The sequence below is a fragment of the Osmerus mordax genome, chromosome 27, assembly GCF_038355195.1.
Source record: "Osmerus mordax isolate fOsmMor3 chromosome 27, fOsmMor3.pri, whole genome shotgun sequence".
Taxonomy (NCBI): Eukaryota; Metazoa; Chordata; class Actinopteri; order Osmeriformes; family Osmeridae; genus Osmerus; species Osmerus mordax.
The window spans coordinates 5505919-5527529 of NC_090076.1; the positions used below are offsets into that span (position 1 = coordinate 5505919).

Consider the following 21611-nt stretch of genomic DNA (forward strand, 5'->3'; position numbering starts at 1 on the left):
GGAATCAGATGGATTCCAGATGGAATCAGTGGGACATTTCTAAAGTAGGCGTTGATATGTTTAAGACTTCATTATCCTGCTTTGTGTGTTTGTTTATCTTCAGAACCTTTGATGATGGGGAGTCTAGATATCCACCATGTAAAACCTTACATGCACTAAATATCAACATAGCTGGGATCCCCGTGTTTATAGATACATGTTCAATGTGTCACATTCATGATACATCCATCACACGTCAACATGGCATGTGTATGTACGGTAGTATGAACGCTCGGGGGCGTTATTATACAGTGCGAGAAACTAGCCACGTGCCGTACAAGTTGTGTTGTCCTCCACGTGCATCGAGGAAGAAAACACATCGGGCTGCTTTTGACACTGTCGTTGGTGATACCTTTAAAACTGGGGAACTATTGTTATTCCTAGAATAAAGTGATGGTAGCTTCAGAGAATTCAGTGGCAGCAGACAACAGCAGCCCGGAAGATGAACTAAAACGAAGGAAAAGAAAAATATCCTTGGCAAAGTAAGTGTAAAGGCAGGGTGCTAGTCAACTAAAGTAGCTAGTTAATGTTACAGTAGCCAGTTACTGTGCTCAGACTTCGCATTCATGTATGGCGATAACATGAGTACCATTCAGCCAAAGGGCAATGTACTAATACACCTTCATTTGAATCTGCTTAGTTAGGTTACTGTCTAGTTTTGGATTAGGTAGCTAGCGAGCGAGCTAGCTACCTAGCCATGCGCCATACTAGTATCTCGTAACCCACGGACGGATGTCCACGCCTTCTGGTACTCAACTCTGTTTACTTGTATCTGACTACCTAGTGTCAGTGTGTAATGATTTGCTGTTCTGTTTACAGCTGTAACTTGTGCGGTTCAAATGAGGCACGATATAGATGTCCTGGATGTTTCAAACAGACATGCAGGTAAGTAAAAAAAAAAAAAAACAGAAGAAAAGCCAAGTACAGTAAGCAACATTTTACTCAAATCCAAGTAAGATGAGTTAAGGCAACAGGCATAGATAGGCCCAAGAGCTTAACAAATTTCAAGCAATTTTCTTCTAATAGGTAACATTCTTAGAAGAAGAAAAAAACTCAGGACTGTACCTTAGAGTGAAATCACTTCAATCACTAGCTACATCCTAGTCCGACAGGCAGTGGTCCGCCTGGGCACTCTGGAAGAGGTTGGGCATACCTCTTCCAGAACTTGGATTCAGTTTAAGGAGGTGCTGAGGTTGGCTTTGATGGAATAGCCCAATATAGCTTACTAAGATATAAAACAACTGTCCGATTATCTCCTGGGATTCCCACCATAACGCCCTTCTTTAATATCAGATGGAACCAATTTAGCTACAGCTTTGATGGCATCTTATTGTAAGAGATTTAAAGATATTTAAAACATTCTGTATAAGATCAGAAATAAAGAATCTCCTGCAGCCAAGATACAGTAAAGCTTGAAAGTCGCTCTGGATAAGAGCGTCTGCTAAATGACTAAATGAAATCCTTTCAGTATGTAACGAAATGGTTGAAAATGGCATAGCGTGGCATAGTGGACGACGCCTGTACAATAGGCCTGTATTTGGCAACGAGGCCTAGGAATGTTGTTGATGAATCGCCTCAACTTTCAAGCTTTGAATTGCACCATTGAAATTGCACCCATATCTCAATAAGATTTAAAGAACCAATTTTCACATCTCTCAGATGGCTCCCTGTTGTTTTGGGCACCAGTGGACATTCTTGAGGCCCAGTCTGGAGATACGGTCTTTGGGAGACCCCTGCCAAAATACCTTTCTTTCAGCAAGTGTCTGAAATGGATTGTGAATTATTTCTCTTGAATTATTTGGATCACATCCCAAGAGCTCATTAAAAAAAAGTACTTTTTATTTATTACATTTTTCTTAAGAGAACTCCTTCCAGATCCTCTCGTGACAAAACATAACCTTTTTTTAAATATCCAAATTCTGCACCTGTGGGAAACGAATTAGACACCTCAGACTTGAACAGAACGTCGTCCTCATAAAGCGTCATTTTCCCGCCAACGACGACAGAGCCTGTCACATGAGCCGGTAGAAGGCAATGTGGCAGATCGTAGCGCCTACACCCGTCATTCACCACCCCGGGCCCAGATGAGGGGCAGACACCGTTGCACACAGCCTTTCAATCTGTCAGTGAAAAGGCCCCTCTTACGGAGACTTTCTCCCAGCGGGTGCACAGACACAACCCTCCCGACTGATTTACACCCCCCCCCCTCGCTCGATTCAGCATCTGCTCGCACATGATTTAGATCCGCTGCGAGTGAAAAACAGTGTTCTGCTCCGTGTCTTTCAGACTTTGCTGTTGCGTAACTCTGTTCGCCGCACTCCCAATTCCAAATGGAGAGGCGTGTGAGAGGATTCTCCCAGAGAACTGAATGTGCATGCCAGTGTTTCCTTTAGGACTTTTTTTGGACCAGTGGGGGCAGGTCGGTCCGAACCCGAAAGGCCAGAGAAAGTGACAGCGAAAGCAGTTTGATGGCTCCAATCTGAAGCAAAATGGCTTATGTTGATTGTGCTCCTTCTCTGTCCTGCAGCTTGTCCTGTGTGAGAAAGCACAAGGAGGATTCCGGATGTCGCGGCGTTCGAGACAAGACTGCCTTCGTGGCCCTCTCCCAGTTTGACGAACTGAACCTTCTCAATGGTGAGACCTCCTCATCCTCCTGAGGCCTTTTCCAGATGACGCGGGTGCACGTGCGTGCGTGTGCGCGTGTGCACGTGTGACCACGGTTCTCCTCTCTCCACCGTAGACTACAGATTCCTGGAGGACACTGGGCGAATGGCAGGCAGCTCCAACAGAGACAAGCTCGCCAGTGTTCCTGCTGTCACGCAAAGAGTAAGTTTGTCAACCACCACTCGTGAGATGGCAGAGGAGGGGGAGACCTAATCCAAGTAGACCACATGGTAACATCCAGATCCAGTTGCAACATCATTTGTATGTATCCCTTAGCTGGATGCTTAAGCAACTCTTCATAGAGATCCATTGACTCTATGTATAATTTTTCCCCTCCGTTCTCAGCATGGCTCATCTGGTACCTGTGGTTTGTGCTACCGCAGACAGACATTCCACTCACTGAATACCCTCTTAGTCTGCACAGCATTATCTATCATGATATGACGTCATGACATGAGTTTTATTTGATGGCTTGAAGTAATGTGCATTTTATTTGAATTTTTTATTTATTTGTTTTAAAGGCGCTGTCTAGTTCAATGGCCACAAATCTATCAGCCGTAAGAGCCTAGATCTCTGAAATATATTGCGGTTTGGCACCTAATGGAAATGTCTGGGCTTAGCTGCACTTCCAGAAACCTCTAGAAAAAATGCTTTCTTATTGTAAACTGGGCGGAGGGAAGGTGGTTATAAATACCTACACGGTTACCTGCTCGTCAATAATTCCGTTTAGGTGTCTCCCCCATGTCCTTGTCAATCATAAAGGTGTCACGGCAATGCCAGAAAGGGCAGGAGTAGGCTCTAAAATCAAGAGCGAGCACTAGTTTCAGAGCCAAACTCACCTTGATATATTTCGTTATTGACTTATCCAGTCCTGTGATTGATTGCAGAGGTTTGTTTTGTTCATGTTCGTACAAGAACTCCCTTTTCTTTTCTCCGTGTCACTTCCTCCCTCGCCGCCTTCTTTTTCAGATCAGGACACTTTCGGCTCAAGCTAGGAAGCTGAGCATGACGCTGAAGTTTCTGCCCATCACATTCACCAAGAGCAAGGAGAACTCCACCATCTTCCTGAAGAAGTACGTTGTTTCGAATAATTACCGCCGCACCACACCGTACGAGAGAAACACTAATCACAGACGGCCGCCCTAATCATGTCACCCAAATGAATGAGTACAACCTTAGGCGAAGTGTACAACCGTTTCCTCAGTGAAACCTGCAATGACTCGGATTTGTTGTGGAAATCGGAAAAGGTGTCCGACGCTTGGCCACAGGATGGCGCTCTTGTGCTGAGTATTTACAGAGCGGCCCGCAGACACTCTTGTGATGTGCATAGGGGTTGTCTGTGGGGAGCGTGTTGAAGTTTCTGCTCTGTGTTCCTGGTTTCGGATCGAGACACGACCGATCAATAGCTAGAGAGAGAGAGGCGAGGCATGTGGTGCTGGGGCTTAGATTTATTGAAGCCATCGCTCAGCAGTGAGGTGTGATTCCAGCACGTGGTGGGCTTGACAGGAGTTCTGACAAAGGCATCTCTGGAGAAAATAGTAGTGCTGCCTGTTTGGTGAGTGTAATATACGGCTGTGGCCTTCTGAGCAGGTATGCAGGTATGTAGAACGCCTCCCGCCCCTCCTTCCTTTCAAAGCCAATCCATATGTGCTGCTCACCCCTCTGGGTCTCTGATAACCACCACTGGCCCTGTTTGGCTGGACCCCATGTTGTGTTGCCATAGAAACTTTTATTTCCGGGGCCTCTGGTAAGTCCTGAAATCGATTAAATTCTTTCCCTCCTTTCCTTATCCACTTTTCCTTTCATTGTCCACCCCCCCACCCCCCATTTCCTGCTGTGACGCCGGTGGTCCAGTCCCTCCACGGTTGACACCTTTTTGCCCGAAGGTAGTGGGGACAGCGTTCTGCCACTCCGCAGGACTTTCCACTGGAAGCCTCTCCTCCTCTGTCGCCCTCCACGGAAGAATCAATATTTATCTCCGACCTTCTTTTTTTTTTTTACGAGAAAGCGGAAAAATCGGGGAATGAATGAAGTAATACAGTGGGACACCCTGTAATGTCCAGGCACGGCGTCAGGCGTCCATCACAGCTGCGTCTGAATGAGGCTTTTTGTGAGCCCTTCCACCTCCTTTTGATGTCATTCACACTCACGCCCCGTTTTCCACCCGTCGTCTCCGCCACTCCCGTCAACGGTTTCTCTGGACCTCGCCGCTGCCGAGTTAGGCAAGCGTGCTCGTCACGTCTGAGGACGTCATACGCTACCGTGGCGCAAGCGCGTGACTACACGTAGGGTACAGTACCGGGGGTACGGACGCCGTCGGGAACGGGTCGGCGTCCCCCGCGAGAGGGAGATCTGGCGAGCCCGGATGGGACGGAGTGTGGAAGAACCCGCAGGTCCTGCAGCAGCCATCGAGAACGGACCCAGAAGACACTCCCGGGGGCCGGCCGCATGCCTGTCTGGAACACAGCGGTGGGACCACGGCGCTCTGTTTTCCATCATTGGTAATCCCGGTAAACAGTCCCGCGGCCGAAGCACTGCCCTCTCTTGACAACGATGAGCAGTAACACCATGTGAACACAGGATGGGATAATAGGTATACGATAAATTGCTGGTGGGGAAGACAGGAGGGGCGGGGGAGGGGGGGGGGGGGGTTGAAATGGGCTTCAGTGTGTACCGAGTACATAATATAAAAAGCAGATGTTTTCTGCAGTGCGACTGCAGATGGTTAGCGACATATTCATACTACACACTCGCGCTGCCAGAGAGAGCGGAGATCATTACTGGCCGGCGGGACTTAAGAGGCTTTCATGCTTTCTGCGTGTGTGCGTTTGTGTGTGGCTCCTGCGTACAGCTGCCAACCTCACCTTCCCCCTGGTGGCTGATAAATAAAAAAAACAGGACACGCATTCAAAGAGTCCCACCAGAAATTACAGGCCGTCTCTACCTTTCAAATCCCCCAGCGGCAGAGAGATGTAATAGTTGGCAAGACAAATGGAGAAGTGAGGGTGGAACCATCCGATTCTGAACTGGTCCAAGCTTCGCATGACAGGGCACTTTCCCTGTGTGTGAACTCTTTCTGTGTACCGGGACAGAAATCCCTCGAAGGGACTCTTTGGCCTACAAACATTTTCTGCGTTCACATAGCCTGAAATGAATTGCCCACAGACTGCTATTAGCAGCAGATCGGAGCCCCTGGGTGTCGTGTAATCACCACCTCGTGCACACATGTATACGGTAAACCTGAGAGACCTGGAAGAAGGCCAGGAGGGGCTGCTCAACATCTCAATGTGGTCTGCGACCGCCAAAAGTCCTTTGTCATCCCCTCACGCACCCAGTGTGCGGCCTCCATTTTGATTGGTTCTGTCCTGATCCCCTGAAGGCTTGGACCCCCTGGATTCTGGCCAGCATGTCAGTGCTGCATCCCTCTGCGCTCAGAGGAAGACTATGCCACAGGCCCACGGCTGTAATTTAGGAATTAACTCAACGGCCAAGGCCTTGCCAGCACCTATAGAGGGGAGGCTTAGGGTACATCTGCCTGTAATCTTCCACCCCGGTCTCCTTCTCACTTTCGCTCCCCGTCGAACTCTTTGGATCAGCTGCCCTAACCTAACAAGGCCTCCGGGAGCCTTGTGTGCTAAATGACGTTGGAGGAGTTGGAGCTCCGGGTTTTCGTCATCGCCAAGAATGCGCCGCAGTGTCACCCACATGCCACTCAACCCTCCTGGCACAGGCCTCGGTCCCCCAAGCACAGCTGTGGAGTTAACAAGGGAGGGAGGAGAAGCGGGGAAGTGTGTGCGCTTGGGTGGGTTTTTTTTTTTTGCGGGATGGTGGTCGGTACACCAGTTAGATCTGTCGTCTCCATAATCCTCCCAGAAGGCGGTGTGCTCTGCCAGACTACTTGTCAGGCCTTCTCTTGTGTGATGCTCCCAGAAGCTTCCATGACTCATTCCCTTCACCACAGCTCGCGCCCGCCGCTGCTAATGAATACATCTGTCAGAGGTTCTGTCCTGAACGGCCTCCGGTGGCGTGTTTGGCTGCTCGGGGTGGAGGCGTAGATGAAACCAAGGTCACGATCCGAAATGGCAATGATATGCATCGCACGCCGGGCATCCGTGTCAAACTGTGCCTGTGCATTTAGAACCGCCACTTCACGCTCTAGAAACCTCGAAGGGGAAGCACGTGTGTGCAGCCGTAGGAGGTATCCACGTTGGCCCCACGCTTGGCCGCTCCTCGCTACATCGCTTACCCAATTTCTTCTGTTGGCGCTTTCCCCCGTCCTCGCCCGTTTGGACATCCAAGAAGTTTAGATTGGACGAGATTGGATCATGAGGTCACTGTGCTGGGGAATCTGTTGTTTATATCCGCCCGGGCTTCAAGGGCTTCCATGTTTTCGTGAAACATGCAACCCACTTGTTACGCTTTCGTTCTTCTACCAAATATAGCCCAGTGATGAAGTTTGTCATTGGAAAGAGTCCTTGACACTTGTGTGGATTGTGTGCAGTGCTCTTCTCTTGAGTGGTGGAAACCACTGGTCCCCCTTGGAAGATGTGACGAGCAGTAACCTTGCAGCATCCACCCTTGATAGGAACCAACCAGGCTCTTCTGGCTGGGGTTAGTACTGGCTGTTCAAAACAAAAACCCGGGCTCTGCGGTTTGAGGTTCTGTCAGGGTCGACTTTCTTTCCCTTTTCATAGAAGCAAAATAAACAAAATCCAGAGTCCAGAGCACACAATATTACTTCCAGAACCTCTAAACCACCAATCATCAGGTTCCCTGCTGCCCTGTGAAGAATGCAGAAATCTGGTGTGTGTTTGATCCACCCCCCCTCCTCCCTTCCCCAGAAACTCCTTAGTGGGCCGTTGACGCTGCTGAAAGATTTGTAGGAATCGTGTTTTTGACCATAGCAACGAACAGAATGTTTGTTTTTCTGTCGTACGGTAGCTGAGATAAAAATGCAAGGCTTGTCCTGCTGTGTTTTTCCTGTCCTTTCTAGGCCCCTTGCAGGTGGATTTACTCGCAGACATGGCTGTTTATAAGCATCGTAGATAAGAGGATTCCTGTAAACGGAGTGAGGTTTACTCACATTTTGTGGGCAGACTATGCAAGGGAACAGATGACTGCAGCATGACTTTGTGTTATAAGGCTGCTTTCAGAGAAGTTAGTCGTCATGTAAACACCCACAGGAGCAATACATAGTCAGGTCTTGTTCTCTTCCCGTTTCCTCCTACAGTTTTTTTTCTTCAAACAGTCGCCCACGCTGACAGTGAACGATGGCACGTATTCCAGGTATGCATCTTGACCTCGTCTGAGATCCCTGCATGCGTCCTCGGGCCGAGCCCTTTTTCCAATCGAGGGAAGAAAAAAAAAAACGAAAATTGTTTCCATTGGCCGTAAAAACCCAGAACAATGCCCCAACACCTGGTGTTCCTACCTCCTCGTCGACAAAACCGCCCTCCACCTCTGCCCCTGCAAGCCGTGTCTCTGCCAAGTCCAAGCAAACACTCATAAATTCCTCAGCCTAAAGGGGGGTGGGGGGGGGGGTGGAATACCTCTGCACCTGCATAGGGTAGGGAATCCCTTCGCAGACCCCCTGCCCATTACACACACACACACGCGTGCACGGACACACACACACACAAACACACATAGGCCCAACCTTCCAACTAGGCCCACAATCATCTCCCCCCTCCTCCGCCCTCTTCTGCCCACATCCAAGTGGAAACTCATAACCACCTTTCATTGGATGTTCTGCCAATTCTGCACATATTTCTCTTTCTTTTTTTTTCTTGAATCCGCCACTTCCCCCCCCCCCCCCCACCCCCCCTCCACTCCTTGCTCTGTTTTCCTGAAAAAACATGTCTCCTGGTTGTGTAACGTTGCCATCTGGCTCAACGAGCCACAAACATCACCCTCAACCAGAGCCCAAAGCAGAACCAGGCCTGTTATTGGAAGGAGTGGGGGGAAGGGGGGAGGAGGCTGGAGGGGATCCGGGTTTAGAGTCCAGCTGTGAGGAGGATGAGGCTGAAGAGGCCCGATGCCACATGCACCCAGCCTTGTTCTGTTTCGACCCGCGCTGTAACAACGACCATCTGGAGCCCAGCGTGTGTGTGTGTCAGTGCGAGCCCAGGGTGTGTGTGTGTGTGTGTGTGTGTGTCAGTGTGAGCCCAGCATGTGTGTGTGTGTGTGTGTGTGTGTGTGTGTATCAGTGTGAGCCCAGCATGTGTGTGTATCAGTGTGAGCCCAGGGTCACACCGTCTGAACGCCAACCCTAAATACTTGGCCTGATAAGAAGCACCATGATGTACCACAGTCCATTCTAAGGACATGTAGCGTCTGTATCACCCCTCTCAGGCCCCCAGCGCCTCTGGTTGACACTGCCAGGGGGATCAGGCCACACCCAAAATATGGCATTGATTTTCCTCTTGGACAATATCCACTGTCAGTTTTTGGGGCACTGACAATGCAAACGAATGGAGAGACTGAATGGAAACAAGCCTACAAGACAGCCGGTTGATCCGATCTTCTGGTTTTCAATAGTTGCATTGAAGACTCCATGGCAGTGATAGGATTTGTGAAAATCCACAGCTCCTTAATGTGGTATGAACTTCTCTGGTTTGAAGTGGAATAAATCAAAGGTATCTTTGGCCCTAAGGCATCTGCTGCATTCAGTCTACTTTTTGAGAGAACCTCCTTTTCACCACCCTCTACTTTCTTTGGTTTGAGAACCAGGGAGAGTGCGAGGGGTTTTTCGTACAGCCTCACAGAGTGACAGCAACCACCACAGTGACTGCTTTCTGTCAGTGGACTACATCAAATGTTTTGCATGTGAAAGCTTAGCAACCGCCTGGCGACCTAGCTCATCAGTCCAGCTTTCTTTTTCTTTTTTACAGTTAGGTCCTACCGCCACAACACCCTAGAGTCGGAGACTAAATGTGGGATATTTGCCAGCTGGAGTCCTAGTATTGAGCATGTACGTCATGGTTGTCATGACAACTCTGGGTTATTCACTTTATACACATGGAGAGAAAGAGAGAGAGACGCACACACACACAATGCAATATCTTGTAAGCAGCCTAACATTGACTCGGACAGATTGGGGTTAAAACGTTTGCAAAATACACTGTTGCTGTGTTTTTCTGTTTCTTGGTTACGTGAACCATGAAATGTTGCGACGAAAGCCCGATAAGTTAACCCATGTCGTACCCTCACACCAAGTAGTTCATTTAGAAGTGTTCTCTTGTAAATATGTTTGGTATTTGCTCATGTTGTTGTTTGTTCTCATGCTTGTCTTTCAGAGAGAAAAGGTTTTACTGGCGCCTGAAGCTCTTGTTCCCTCAAAGTGAATGCGAGTTTGTTGAAAGAAGGTGAGGTGTCTATATAGTGTGAGTGTTGCTTGCATAACTCTTGTCTTTATGTGCGTGTTCTCGCTTCTATTGGATGGTATCTCTTCCATCAGACTCTTTCCCCCCAAAAAAAAATGTTGGTGCCAGTTACTGGCAGGTTGTAGTTAGGAAATGGGCCTGCCTGGCCTAAGGAGGTCTTGGATTCTAACAAAATTGTGTATAGTTGTGCCAGGAGAGTGCTGAATTACCCATTTGTCCTCAGTTATTGAGTCTCACGTATCGATCTTTAGTCCCGGGCTGCAGAACATCATCCATCAAGAGCCGTTTAATCTGTCGGGAGAGGCTAACGCTCTCATTTCCAATCTTTTGTGTGTGTGTGTGTGTGACTCTCTCCATTGTTCTCTTCATCTCTTCGAAGGGTTTCAGACGAGCAAACTCTCGAGCAGATCCTGACCTGCTACATCCACCCCGCGGAGTCGGAGCCAGTGAGACGTCAAAAGTAAGAGCCCCCCCCCCCCCCCCCCATTAAGTGATACGCCCAAGTGGAACGGAGGCCGCTCTCGTCAAACCTGTCCAAGTTGATCTCGAGCTCTGCGGTTATCGATGGGGTTCATTTGATCCTCGTTTTTGATTTGTGGATTTGGACGGTTCCCGCAAAGCGCTTGACCTGCGCGTCTCGTCCAGCTCCGAGGCGTTAAGCACCGGCCGCTCCCTTCAAGCGGGAGCCTCCACATCACCTGAAAAACTAGACCGTGCTGACTGGCCGTGGCGGGGGAAATGAATCAAGTAGACCGGGACCAACTTGATGTTTGTGGGAGACTGGCGACGAGAGACAAGAATGCACTGTATATCTTACACTGATTGGATTATGTTTGGTACATCCATTTTTTGGAGGGGGTAACCTCCTGTAATTACCAAACCCCAAGCTTTGACCAAACCTCTTCTGAGAGGATCAAAGCCTGGCCCGACAGTCAGTTAAAGGGCTCTTAAATAGCATCCTTTCATCCTGTGGTCTGGCATAATGGGATATTTATAAAAGGTCAGAGCTCCAGGATGGCCCATTTCCTTGCATCTGATTGGTTCCGATGCCCAGGCCGGGTGTCACCTAGGCATGTGTATTGGCCTACATGGACCACCGTGGTCTGCTGTAATGATGTGTAAAGGTCAAGCAGCACATTTATCTTATCCTGGCGGTCACAGTGGGACGTATCCAAACCGAACAAACTACATCCTCTCGCTCTTTTCGGTAACTTGTTGGACTTCCATTCTTGTATTTTTTTTTTTTTTTTCTGTTTTTGTTCTTGGAAGCGTAGATTTGGACTCGGCCCAATTTCTGACTAGAATCCACACATGAAAAGGCCAAAAGCCCTGTGGGTTGCGTTCAATATATAGAAAGTGAATTACTCTGTGGTTTTGGGCTGTCACTGTTCTCAAGAGCTGCAATAAAAAGTTAACAATGTGAGAATGGATCAAGAAATCAACACCACTTGGATGGGCTGTTTGGACGCCCTTCATCACTTAGCATAATTTTTATTGTTGTCTCGCCAACAGCTTACCCCCCCCCCCCCCCCCCAATTGATAAACCAACGTCATTTGGTTTGGTTTGTGTTCATCACCCGCTGCTGAATGTGAGAATCCAGTGACTCTCACATTCAGCAGCGGTTGATGAACACAAACCAAAGAAAGCCAGCAAATGTAATTGCTGTTGAAATGCAGGCACAGTCCCCTTGAATGACAAACCCCAGATTTGCACAGGGGTACCATTGTGACGCCACAGCATTATTTACATTTGATCCCTGGAACGGTAGTTTAACATCCAGCAAGCCGTCAAGTCAATCGTCAAGGCCCAATCTTAAGTCTCCATGTCACTGCTACACTGTAAATATTGCACAGTTGCTACAATACAGACATGTTATGGCTCCCCCTCTTAAAGATTTATGGGGACCAGGGCTACCAGACGCCACCATGGAGCTCTGTCAAAACAGCCTTGGTTGCAGCTGGATAATCCTGGTGACCCATGGCTGCAGGTCCACGGACTCCGGCACCCCCCCCCTCCCCCCCCCAGTCCCCGTCATTGAGTTTGGCTGGCCAGAGCGTGGTGATTATGTCTCTAAGCTTTAAATCAAGACCCATATTAATGTGCCCTCTGTATGACAGGGAATGGATACAGGGACAAATATAGCATTGAAAATGATTCAACATCCATGGAGAATTCATTAGGGCTTCTCGACCCAGTCCAGACCAAACTATCCGTTTTCTATTTTTCTTATAGATTACATAACGTCGGACGTGTATGAAGGCGTTTGTATTTTTCGGGAAAAAACGATCCGGAAAGTAAATGTTATTTTATTTCATCTAGTTGCCGTACATTTCTAGTGGTTTTGTGCCTGCAGACCGGTGAAGTATTGGATTCAGTGCAAACCCCAAGGACTTTATTTTTAGATGGAAACATGGCGGTTACTCTGAAAAACCGTTCAAAATCATGCACCCAAATTTATTTTCGATTTAGTTCAAATGTGCCCATCAGCACAAGCCAGAAACCAAAACACTCTGATTTGTCTATTCTACTTCCTCATTCACCGAATCCAACGCGGATAAGACCGTTCTCTCGACAAAGACGACATGTCCGTTCTTGCGCCGCGACTCCCCCCTCCCCCTGGTGGGGCCTTCGGCGCCACGTCACGTTCGGCGCCACGTCACGTTCCCGACGCGTCCCAGCTGCAGGCTGCCGCTCCACCAGGACACGCGCTGCTTGGGCCACAGCCACGGCACCGTGACTTCACGACGGGCGAAGAACGCCCCACCCCCCCTCCGATTTGAGAGAGCGTTTTGCCGCGAGGGAGATTGAACGGGGGGGGGGGGGGGGGGGATCAACGCAGCGCTCTTCTTTTGCATTCATCATGTGGTCATCGCGCTGCCTCTCCTCGTGGAGATGGAGAAAAGAGGCATTGGGGGATTCGAAGATGTGGTGGTCCTCCCCCCCACCCCACCCCACCCCCCATTTTCTTTTTTGTTCTTCTCTCCCCTCCCTCTTGTACCAACTATCGCTAACACACTTTCCTTTCCCCCTCGCGTGACTGAACCCAGCTCTTCCTCCTTCACTCCCGAGCCCAAGGGTTTCCAAACCGCTTACTGAACTGGAGGCCTTCCTTGGTTCTTAGATAGCTGACCCCCCCCACCCCCCTCACACTACTCCCTGTTGCACGTTCAGTTTCAGCCCCTCACTCACCACCCCGTCCGCTGGGCCCGAGATGAAGTCATGTGGGGCGGCCTCTGCTTAGTCTGGACTCAAGTGGGGGGTTTTACTGGCCAGGCACCATCGACGGACTGTGTACATGAGGTGCAGGCAGCGTGGCCGTCACCAAGGCATGGGATGACTTGGACCCAAAGGCCTGCCTTGTCCAACAAAACCTGTCTGACCTTAGCAGATGTGCCCTTTTGGTTTTCGATCAAACCGTCGGTCAACCCTGTTTGGGGAAAACGTTCACGTCCGAGGTTGACTTTTTCGTGACGCGAGCCACTTCCCGACTCTTGAAATGGTCAGTTGTTAAGCAGGCCCCCCCCCCCCCCAACCCTAACCCCTGTGTGTTGTCTTTCAGGTTGAAGATGTACGTGCGCAGCCCCTTGGACCACGTCAGAGTCTTCATGAAAGCCGAGGGAAGGCAGGCCAACTCTGTAAGGTGAGAACGGGTTCCCATCTGTGTCACAGCCGACCAACCTGTCCGCGAAGAGCCCGTTTCGGAACGCGGCTACAGAGTTTACCAATCGGCTCGTGCTCAGGTTCGACTTGCATACTGAACGGTGTTCTCACAAGGGGAGCTCGTTGAAAGGTCAAGCACGAATGAATAAGTGATCAAAGTAGTTCTTTGAACGAACAACTTTTCGGCAACTTCTCTCCAACGATCTCGACCTGTTGCTTTGTAGAAAATGTGAGGAAAAAAAACCCCGGCTCCGTTTCAGTAATGGAAATGTTTATTAAACACCTCTTTTGCAATCTGGAAATGGAATGTGCATCCTGTCAGTATCCGGTCTGCCCTTGTCACTGTTCTGTTCGTTTCCCTGGGCTCGCCACTCGTGACTGATTTATCCGGCGTGTCGAAAATCGACTCAATTGGTTTACGAACATGACATCACCGCCTCGTAAATTCCTGCGAGGCTACGCAGCGTGGAGGCAGAGGGGGGCCTCGTCGGGAAGGTTTTCCTCCTCCATCCCCCCCTTTTTCGGGGGACGGGGACTTGAAGGTGATTCCTCGTCTAGGAATGCCATTGATCCTGTGAACACACACACACACACACGTACTCGTGTGTGCGGGGAGGGAAAAGGGATAGTTGGTATCGATGGCACCCGTTTGCCTCGCCCAGACTTTGGCAGCCCTCCGTTCCCACTTAGTCACGGAGATGCAGCTTTATTCCACATACTCGTAGTGCACCCCCCCTCCCCCCCCCCCTCGGCCAAGGAAACGTTCAGTTCTCTCGACGTCGTGCCAGCTAGTCCCTTCGGACTCCGAACACGCGCACGACCCCCCACCCCGTCCTCGCTCCGCTGACCACGCGTCACGTCGCAGGTACGGCGTGTTCCGTCTCAGCTTGTCACGGCCCCCCGTGACGATTATCGTGTTGGACACGGATTGCGTACACACACACACACTCTCTCACTCACACGCGCACTCGCTTTACAACCGCTGCCGAGACGGATGACACCAGCGTCCAGTCGTCAAGGTTATGCAAGAGCCCCAAATTCAGGCGCCGTGAAAGCACATTAAATCCAGGCTTTTCTCAGCATTTTCACAAACGGAATAGTTTCACGGGTGTGTGTGCGTGTGTGTGATCCTCAAGGGGGCACACGGACACGTTTAGCATGTGCGTAGCTGTGCACCATGAGCGCAGATGTTTCTAGAAAGTGAGCGGATTGACAAGCAGCCTCGGAAGGAAGGACTGGTTGCTGCTCTTCCTGCTGCGCCCGATAAGACCCTCTCCTATGACCACGGCCTCAAACCCATCCAGAGATGTATAGATCAATGCCATGCGTATCGTCCTACACCATCAGCAATTTAAATGGGTCTACTCTCACGTTCAGTCCCAGGGCTTTGTTTACACGAGCAGCGTCCGAACATCAGTCTCGGTCCGGCGGCGTCCAAGCCCGGGTCGGCCGCGGGGATGACGTGGGCGTCGGGGGGGAGGTAGGAACAGCTGCTTGGCAGCGGATTTTCGGCGTTCCTCCATCTTGGGCCTGACTAATGGGATGATCATCCATCACCGACACTTCTCGCGACAACCAACTGCACGTTAATGACAGGAAGAGGGGGGGGGGCAACATTTACATTTAGTCATTTAGCAGACGCTCTTATCCAGAGCGACTTACAGTAAGTACAGGGACATTCCCCCTAGGCAAGTAGGGTGAAGTGCCTTGCCCAAGGACACAACGTCAGTTGGCATGACCGGGAATCGAACTGGCAACCTTCGGATTACTAGTCCGACTCCCTCACCGCTCAGCCACCTGACTCCCCTGACTCCCAACATTCCCCCCCCCCCCCGCCCCCCAAAATAAATACGCCCCTGTCAGCATTATGCGAGACATCAGGGAGGCGTCTGGCGTCCCACTGAAAGATGTGGCGCGTTAGCCAAGCCTACCCCGCGGCACGTAACGTTAGCTAGGGGTACCGGGGGACACAATACCGCCGGTGTGACTCCTACTTTTTTTCCTAGCGCTAATTAATCACTCTCCTCTGCACTAAAGTCTCTCTCCCCCCCCCCCCCCCCCCTCCCTGCCCCCTTTTCTCTGTCTATCGGTCGCACCCACTGTCACACTTCTTAATGGGGCTGCATAGTAGTGGCTTGTTATGCACATATTTTTGTACTTTTTAGTGAGTGTTTATTGTCAACATAATGTTCCTAAGTAGGACAGAAATATTGTCCTGTGGCCAAGGTGGAATGACCTCATACTGGTGAGGTACAGTTACATAACGGCAGAAAAAGGAATCGACTCGCACAAGAAGAGGAAGGGTCACTGTCGTCTTGGTGGAGTCTTACAGAGGGGTCAATGCGTCTCCAGCAGTAAGGGGCCCTCCACCGGCAGAACAAACGCGATCCCTTGAGGGTCACTTATACCCGCGCCATATGATTTAATGGAATGAAATCGCTATCCAGCAGCGGTGGATTGGATGCAAGTTGTATGGAAATTCTTATACCTTCCCGCCTTGTTTTGGGGGTTTTGTTTTTGTTTGTCTCCCTCCCGGAAGATCACTCGGGGTCACACGTGAACCAAGCCGCGGTGGCCGAACAGTGGAGCTCTGTCGGGCAACAGGGGTCATCCTGTGTAGACCCCCCCCCCCGACTAAACGTCTCCCGGAATATCAAACCCTGATCAAATATTGCCCCTGTGCTAAACATAGCTGTGGGACCAGTAAACAGCCTCCTTACTGGAAACCAAACGGCCCCTGCTTCTCAAGAGCTCCATTCACCCCCAGGTGGATGTTTATTTGCCAAGTCGTCTTTTTTTTTTTTTTTTTTTCTGACATGTTTATTTATTTATTTTGTTCCATTCCAGTCGTTGGATCCAGAGGATGTCCTTCCCTTCTGGCGTACCCAGGCCACGGAGCAGCTGGCCAGCCTCGAGGACGAGGCAGAAACCGTTTCTCTTTTCTTTTTTTATCCGCTGCAACGGAGGACAGAGAATGCGTGTCTGTTTGCATGCACTTACTGCCTGATTTCTCCCCCCCCTCCACCCCCAAACCCACAGGCGTCATGTAGCTGTCGCAAGTATCACTTACCCTCTCCTTAGCACTCCTTTAACTGTCTTTATCAGGTCTCCCTCGGCCCTCCTAAAAGTCTCAGCCCGGCACATGCTTGTGTTCGGCGTCCTGCAGTGCGCGGCTAATTCGGGGACATTAGAATCGCAGCTGCTTAATGGCGGCAGCTGCGGCGGCTCACGTTGTGGAATCGCTGCTCAGGGGCCAAAACGTCCGTCTGGTCAGACTCTACCCTGCGGTCCAGCCTCCCTTCGTCCTCGTCTCCTGGCGCTACCCGCCGTGGCCATTTCCACCTCACGGACGCCCCAGGCTACTCTTCGTTCCAAGGGCAAGGTTGTCGGAAGTAGCCGCGCCCCTAGTTTCCCTCCTCGTCTCCCTCCTGCGATGGGTAGCTACGCGGAGAACAACGGGAGCCCCTATGGGAGTGCACTGTATGATCCATTCCCGCGGTAGAACACGATATACAGAACAGATGTGACGTGCTTGCGTGCACAGTGGCCAGAGCTCTACAGATCCTCCACCCTCCACCCCCCACCCCCCACCCCCCAGCTCAGGGATGCCTAGAGGTCTGTCCAGCATCCAGGCTCTCGCACAGCGTCGTTTTGACCAGCCCGGCAGCTTGGCGGACAGAGCGGTCGGAACGAGCCACGTGTCGCGTGTGGACTCTGCAAACACCCCCGCAAGCCCGCAGCCTAATGAGAGAGGGTCTCGCATGGGGCATGCCAGAAGCCAAATCAATGGGGGGGACGGGGACGGGCGACCTCCCTCCTCCTCCTCTCCGTGTGGATCTCCTTTATCCTGCCCCCGACAGGAAATGCCAACAGATATTGCCGGCCGACTCGAGGGCTCTAGCGTGAGATCCGCCACCGCCACCACCCCCAGAGAGATCCGTGGAGAAGGCTTTTTCTTTAAACCCCCCTCCGACCTGCTGCCCTCCGTACGAAGACCCTTGCGTCGCATCCCCGGCGCTTTCCGTCGGTTTGTGGGGATGTGGGCGCTGTCTGCCCGTGTGTCCGTCTCCCTCGTTACGAGTTGGACGGGGGTACGTGTGTTCGTCTTACGTCACGTCTCTCTTGTTGACGATGACATCGTGAGCTTGGATGGGCTTGAAGTGGTTCAGCAGGGAAGGCTCGCCATGTCCCTCCAGAGAGCCGTTAACCGTTTAGCATCTTGATTTACGAGCGTCCCTAACACGTGGCAGCGTCGCTCGGGGGGCCTCCCCCCCCCCCCCCCGGCTGATGTCATCGCCGAGGGCAACGGAACGAGGAAAGGGAGGAAAGCGCCAGAAGCTTCGAGGTTGTTTTTAATTTTTTTTATGCGTTTCTCTTTTTTTCCGCGAGAGATGTTATTGACTCAGGTTAAGTCAGTTTCCATTCCTGAGGATTGCTGCACGACAGCACGGCGGGACTTTTACCGTGCCAAGCCATGACTGCCATCTCCATCCATCCTCCCGAAGAGCCTCTGCCGTGGGAGCCAGCAGAAGATTCTAGAACTAGAGCGGAGAGGGATAGGGAGAGAAACTGTCTCTTTTTTTTCTTTCCCCGGTTCTTTGTCTGGTTCTTCTCTGCCGTCAGTCAAGTGTTTTATTTTTTCTTCTTCTTCTTTTGTTTTTTTCCTCTGCAGGTACCAGGAGCTGGACGTGACGAAGAGCCTGAGGGAGAACCTGAAGTTTAAAACGGTCATCGAGTACCCGGTGTTTCACGTCGTCCTCGAGGACCACTGCCATAACTACCCGCTGAAAGGACCAGGTGAGAGGCCACCGGTCCGCTCTGTCACTCATGAAGTCGTCTGGATGACTTTTTCTCACGGGGGACTTCACACTTGATATTTAACAGATGCTCAAGTTATCTGCAAACCATTTCCCGGGTCTTGATCATAAAGTTAGGCCAACGTGTCTCCCCCCCCCCCCCACCTCCCACCCCGTTTTCTAAAACGCTTTTGAACTTCAATTATGTTTTACCGAAACCTCCGCGAGGGTGGAAACAGGATGCGTCATTGTCCTCACTTAGCTCTCTGACAACTCTCCTCGACAGTATTCCAACACCATTAGCTCATGACTTTCGCATCTCCGAACGGGAGACAGTGAGTCCTTAACCCCCTGGTGTCACCATGACAACATGTCAGACCTGAGGAAACGAGTGTGGGTTTCCGTCTAGTGTCACACGCATGCACACACTCTTCAAACTCCATTCCCCACCCCCGCACCCTGCCAAAAAAGAGGATTGAAAAGATGAGGAGAGCGGCTAGCAGCAAGAATGGGAGGGCCACAGCACTTAGCCGCGGGATTATCGTAAATGGCAGACGCGCACCGGTTTAGGCGAGGCGGCAAGTGTCTGAGGACGCAGTCAAAGACGCCATCTTTATCTGCCGAGGCCCTTTGTCCTCCGAGCCCCTCAAACCACAGGCCGGGCGGCCCCCTCGCGAGCGCGTCGTCATGGACGGGGCCCCTCGCGCAAAGCGTTCTCTCGCGACCAACCCCATCGAAGCCTTTCAAGGAGAAAGAGGGAGCGAGAGCGAGTCGCGCTGGCAGGAAGGCGATAAGGTGCCAGAAAGACCATGTGGCCGCTGCCGTCCACAGCCGAGGAAGTGAGCTTGTTGAGCTTATCGCCCAGCTGAAGCCTCCTCAAAGTTTGGCAGAGTAGATTGTGTTCCAATGAGGCCCGGTCATGGTTATGCCCCCCCCTCCCCAGACACACACACACAAACGCACTCGTTCTGCCTCTTCACTGTCAGCGGAGCCATTAAGTGTTGCGCTCCGGCAGTCGTGAGGGTTCCATCGGGGCCCTCTGTTCTTCGCGTCGGAGACGTCGCGTACTCGCGGACAGACCTTTCGTTCAGCCGTACATTCATCCGCGCGCGGCATGTGTAGCCTTGAACACGCAGTGTGTCCTCACACCAGCTGAGGTGCACCCCCCCCCCCCCCCCCGGACACATGTCCGCCCGTCTTCATTGCATAGCTAATGGCCTGACACTTCTCTGCGGCGTGCTAAGCCAAATCCTGGAGTCAGTGACTACCAGCCGCTGCCTGTGCTGTCGTGTGTGTGCAAGCTTGTCCATGAACGTGGCTCAGGCAGTGCTCCGCCGTGCCACTCACGCTCGTTTTCTCCCCCCCCCCCCCTCCCCCCCCCCCATCCCGTTAACATTTTCCCGCCCGCCCCCTTTCTCGTTTCAGCGTGGAGGGTTTCGCCGGGCAGCGGCCGGAGGGAGGGCACGGCGGACCCGTCGCGGCCCCGTCCGGGGCTCGGCGGCCCCGGGGCGGCCCCGGAAGCGAGCCCAGACGCCGGGCCTCCACAGGAGAAGAAACCCAAGAGGGAGCCCGTGGACGAGGAGCTGGAGGAGGGCGAGATTCGAGATTCCGACGACGGCGGTGGGGGCGAGGACGACGAGGACCACGGCGGTGGGGGCGAGGACGACGAGGACGACGGCGGTGTGAAAGATGCGAAAGATAAGGTCACGAGTGAGGCGTGTGGTGTCGACGCTGTGGGCGGCTCAGAGGAGGGGGGTGATGGGAACATGACGAGTAAAGAGGGTGGGGATGAGCCTCACTCTCTTAATGAGCCTGCTGGTGAGAATGACAGCCATGTTGTAAAAACTTGTGAGGAACAAACTCAAAGCATTTAGACCGGTTATGAAATGCAATGCTTACTTCTACCACTCAATATTGTTCTAGCTAGCTATACGAATATATTTTGACGCCTTGACTTTGCACAATGTCTAAATGTTTTCTCTAATAAATGCCAACAATATCAAAACATCATACTTTTGTGATTCATGTAGTAGGAGTTTTTATTCATTTTGTACCCTCAAGCCAGGAATATATCTTACACATGTGGACGCGTGTTGTCATAAGTCACAATTAAGCACACTAGCTTGCGTCCGAGAGCCGAAGTGTTTTTGACACCTCTGGCGCGGGTCCCCTCTTCGCCTGTGCGTATGCGGGTGCCTGGACACACCGGGTTGTTCCAACCCGTTGTTTTTTTATTAAGACACCGCAAGCCAGTAATAATAAATGAAAGTGTAACATACGTGGGGGGGACTCCCGTGTGTGTATTGCCTGTTGTTGCTGTAACCTCTGGTCACCCCTGCGGAGGGCGTGGGGGGGGGCTCTTTGATGTCGGGGCCTTGGTGACGCATTTTCCACCCCTCACACTGGGAGAGGCGGTGATCTCACGACCCTCTGTGTCCCCCCCCCTCCTCTCCCATGGAGCACACAGAGGCCAAACCCCCCCCCGCCCCCCTTTTTCCCTCTCCCTCCTTCCTCCGTGCTGCTTCTCTTCTCGCCAACTGGACGCCGTTCGTGGTACGCGTACATTGACGTGTCTAAATCTGTGCGTGGTACACATGCAATGTCAAACCAGTGGGGTCTTTGCCTCAAGTCTTTTAGCTCGCTGCCCTCCATACAGCCCCCCCCCCCCCATGCTATGTCACTTCCTGCAGGTTTTTAATGTACCTTGACTCTACATGCAGTGCTAGCCTCTGCCTGAGGTTTCCTGTCTATCTATAGAAAGCCAGAGGTGGCCTGGCCTATACAGGACGCTGTGCTGAGGCCCTCCCTCGCCAGCTAGCACTGCAACCCATCTGCCAGGGCCCAGCGGTGGTTATTAAGGTTGTTTCGAGGCTTCAGATGCGAGGCGTTATTTCTGAAGAGAAAGAAAGCCATTAAAGCCAGCAGAAATGAGTGAACCCCCCCCCCCCCCCCCGTTGGGAGAACACGGCTGGAGCTTATTGGGTGAAAGTAGGGCAGTGCCCCGGTAGATTTAGCTCGTCAGAACCCCCCCCCCCCCCCCCAAAAAAAAAGAAAAACTAACAAACAAGA

General features: G+C 51.6%; 1 protein-coding gene across 2 annotated transcripts; it reads left to right on the plus strand.

Annotated features, from left to right (window-relative positions):
• Positions 1-348: 348 nt before the first annotated feature.
• On the plus strand, positions 349-20547 carry znhit6 (zinc finger HIT-type containing 6). 2 transcript variants are annotated; one of them, XM_067230830.1, is made up of 11 exons: positions 349-521; positions 859-924; positions 2567-2673; positions 2780-2865; positions 3673-3776; positions 9999-10067; positions 10465-10545; positions 13646-13726; positions 18419-18543; positions 19968-20156; positions 20187-20547. In XM_067230830.1, exons 1-11 carry the CDS (start codon positions 433-435, stop codon positions 20414-20416), a joined length of 1227 nt encoding a protein of 408 aa, XP_067086931.1. In that variant the 5' UTR covers positions 349-432; the 3' UTR covers positions 20417-20547. The 2 variants fall into 2 exon arrangements, with proteins under 2 accessions (XP_067086931.1, XP_067086930.1); XM_067230829.1 differs by having other exon boundaries at positions 19968-20547.
• Positions 20548-21611: the final 1064 nt, after the last annotated feature.

Excerpts from the sequence above, each read along its gene's own strand:
- znhit6 (XM_067230829.1), top strand. The coding sequence starts at position 433 with ATGGTAGCTTCAGAGAATTCAGTGGCAGCAGACAACAGCAGCCCGGAA. Across the intron at positions 522-858 it reads AGAAAAATATCCTTGGCAAA|CTGTAACTTGTGCGGTTCAA; the intron begins GTAAGTGTAAAG and ends TTCTGTTTACAG. Across the intron at positions 10,546-13,645 it reads GAGCCAGTGAGACGTCAAAA|GTTGAAGATGTACGTGCGCA; the intron begins GTAAGAGCCCCC and ends GTTGTCTTTCAG.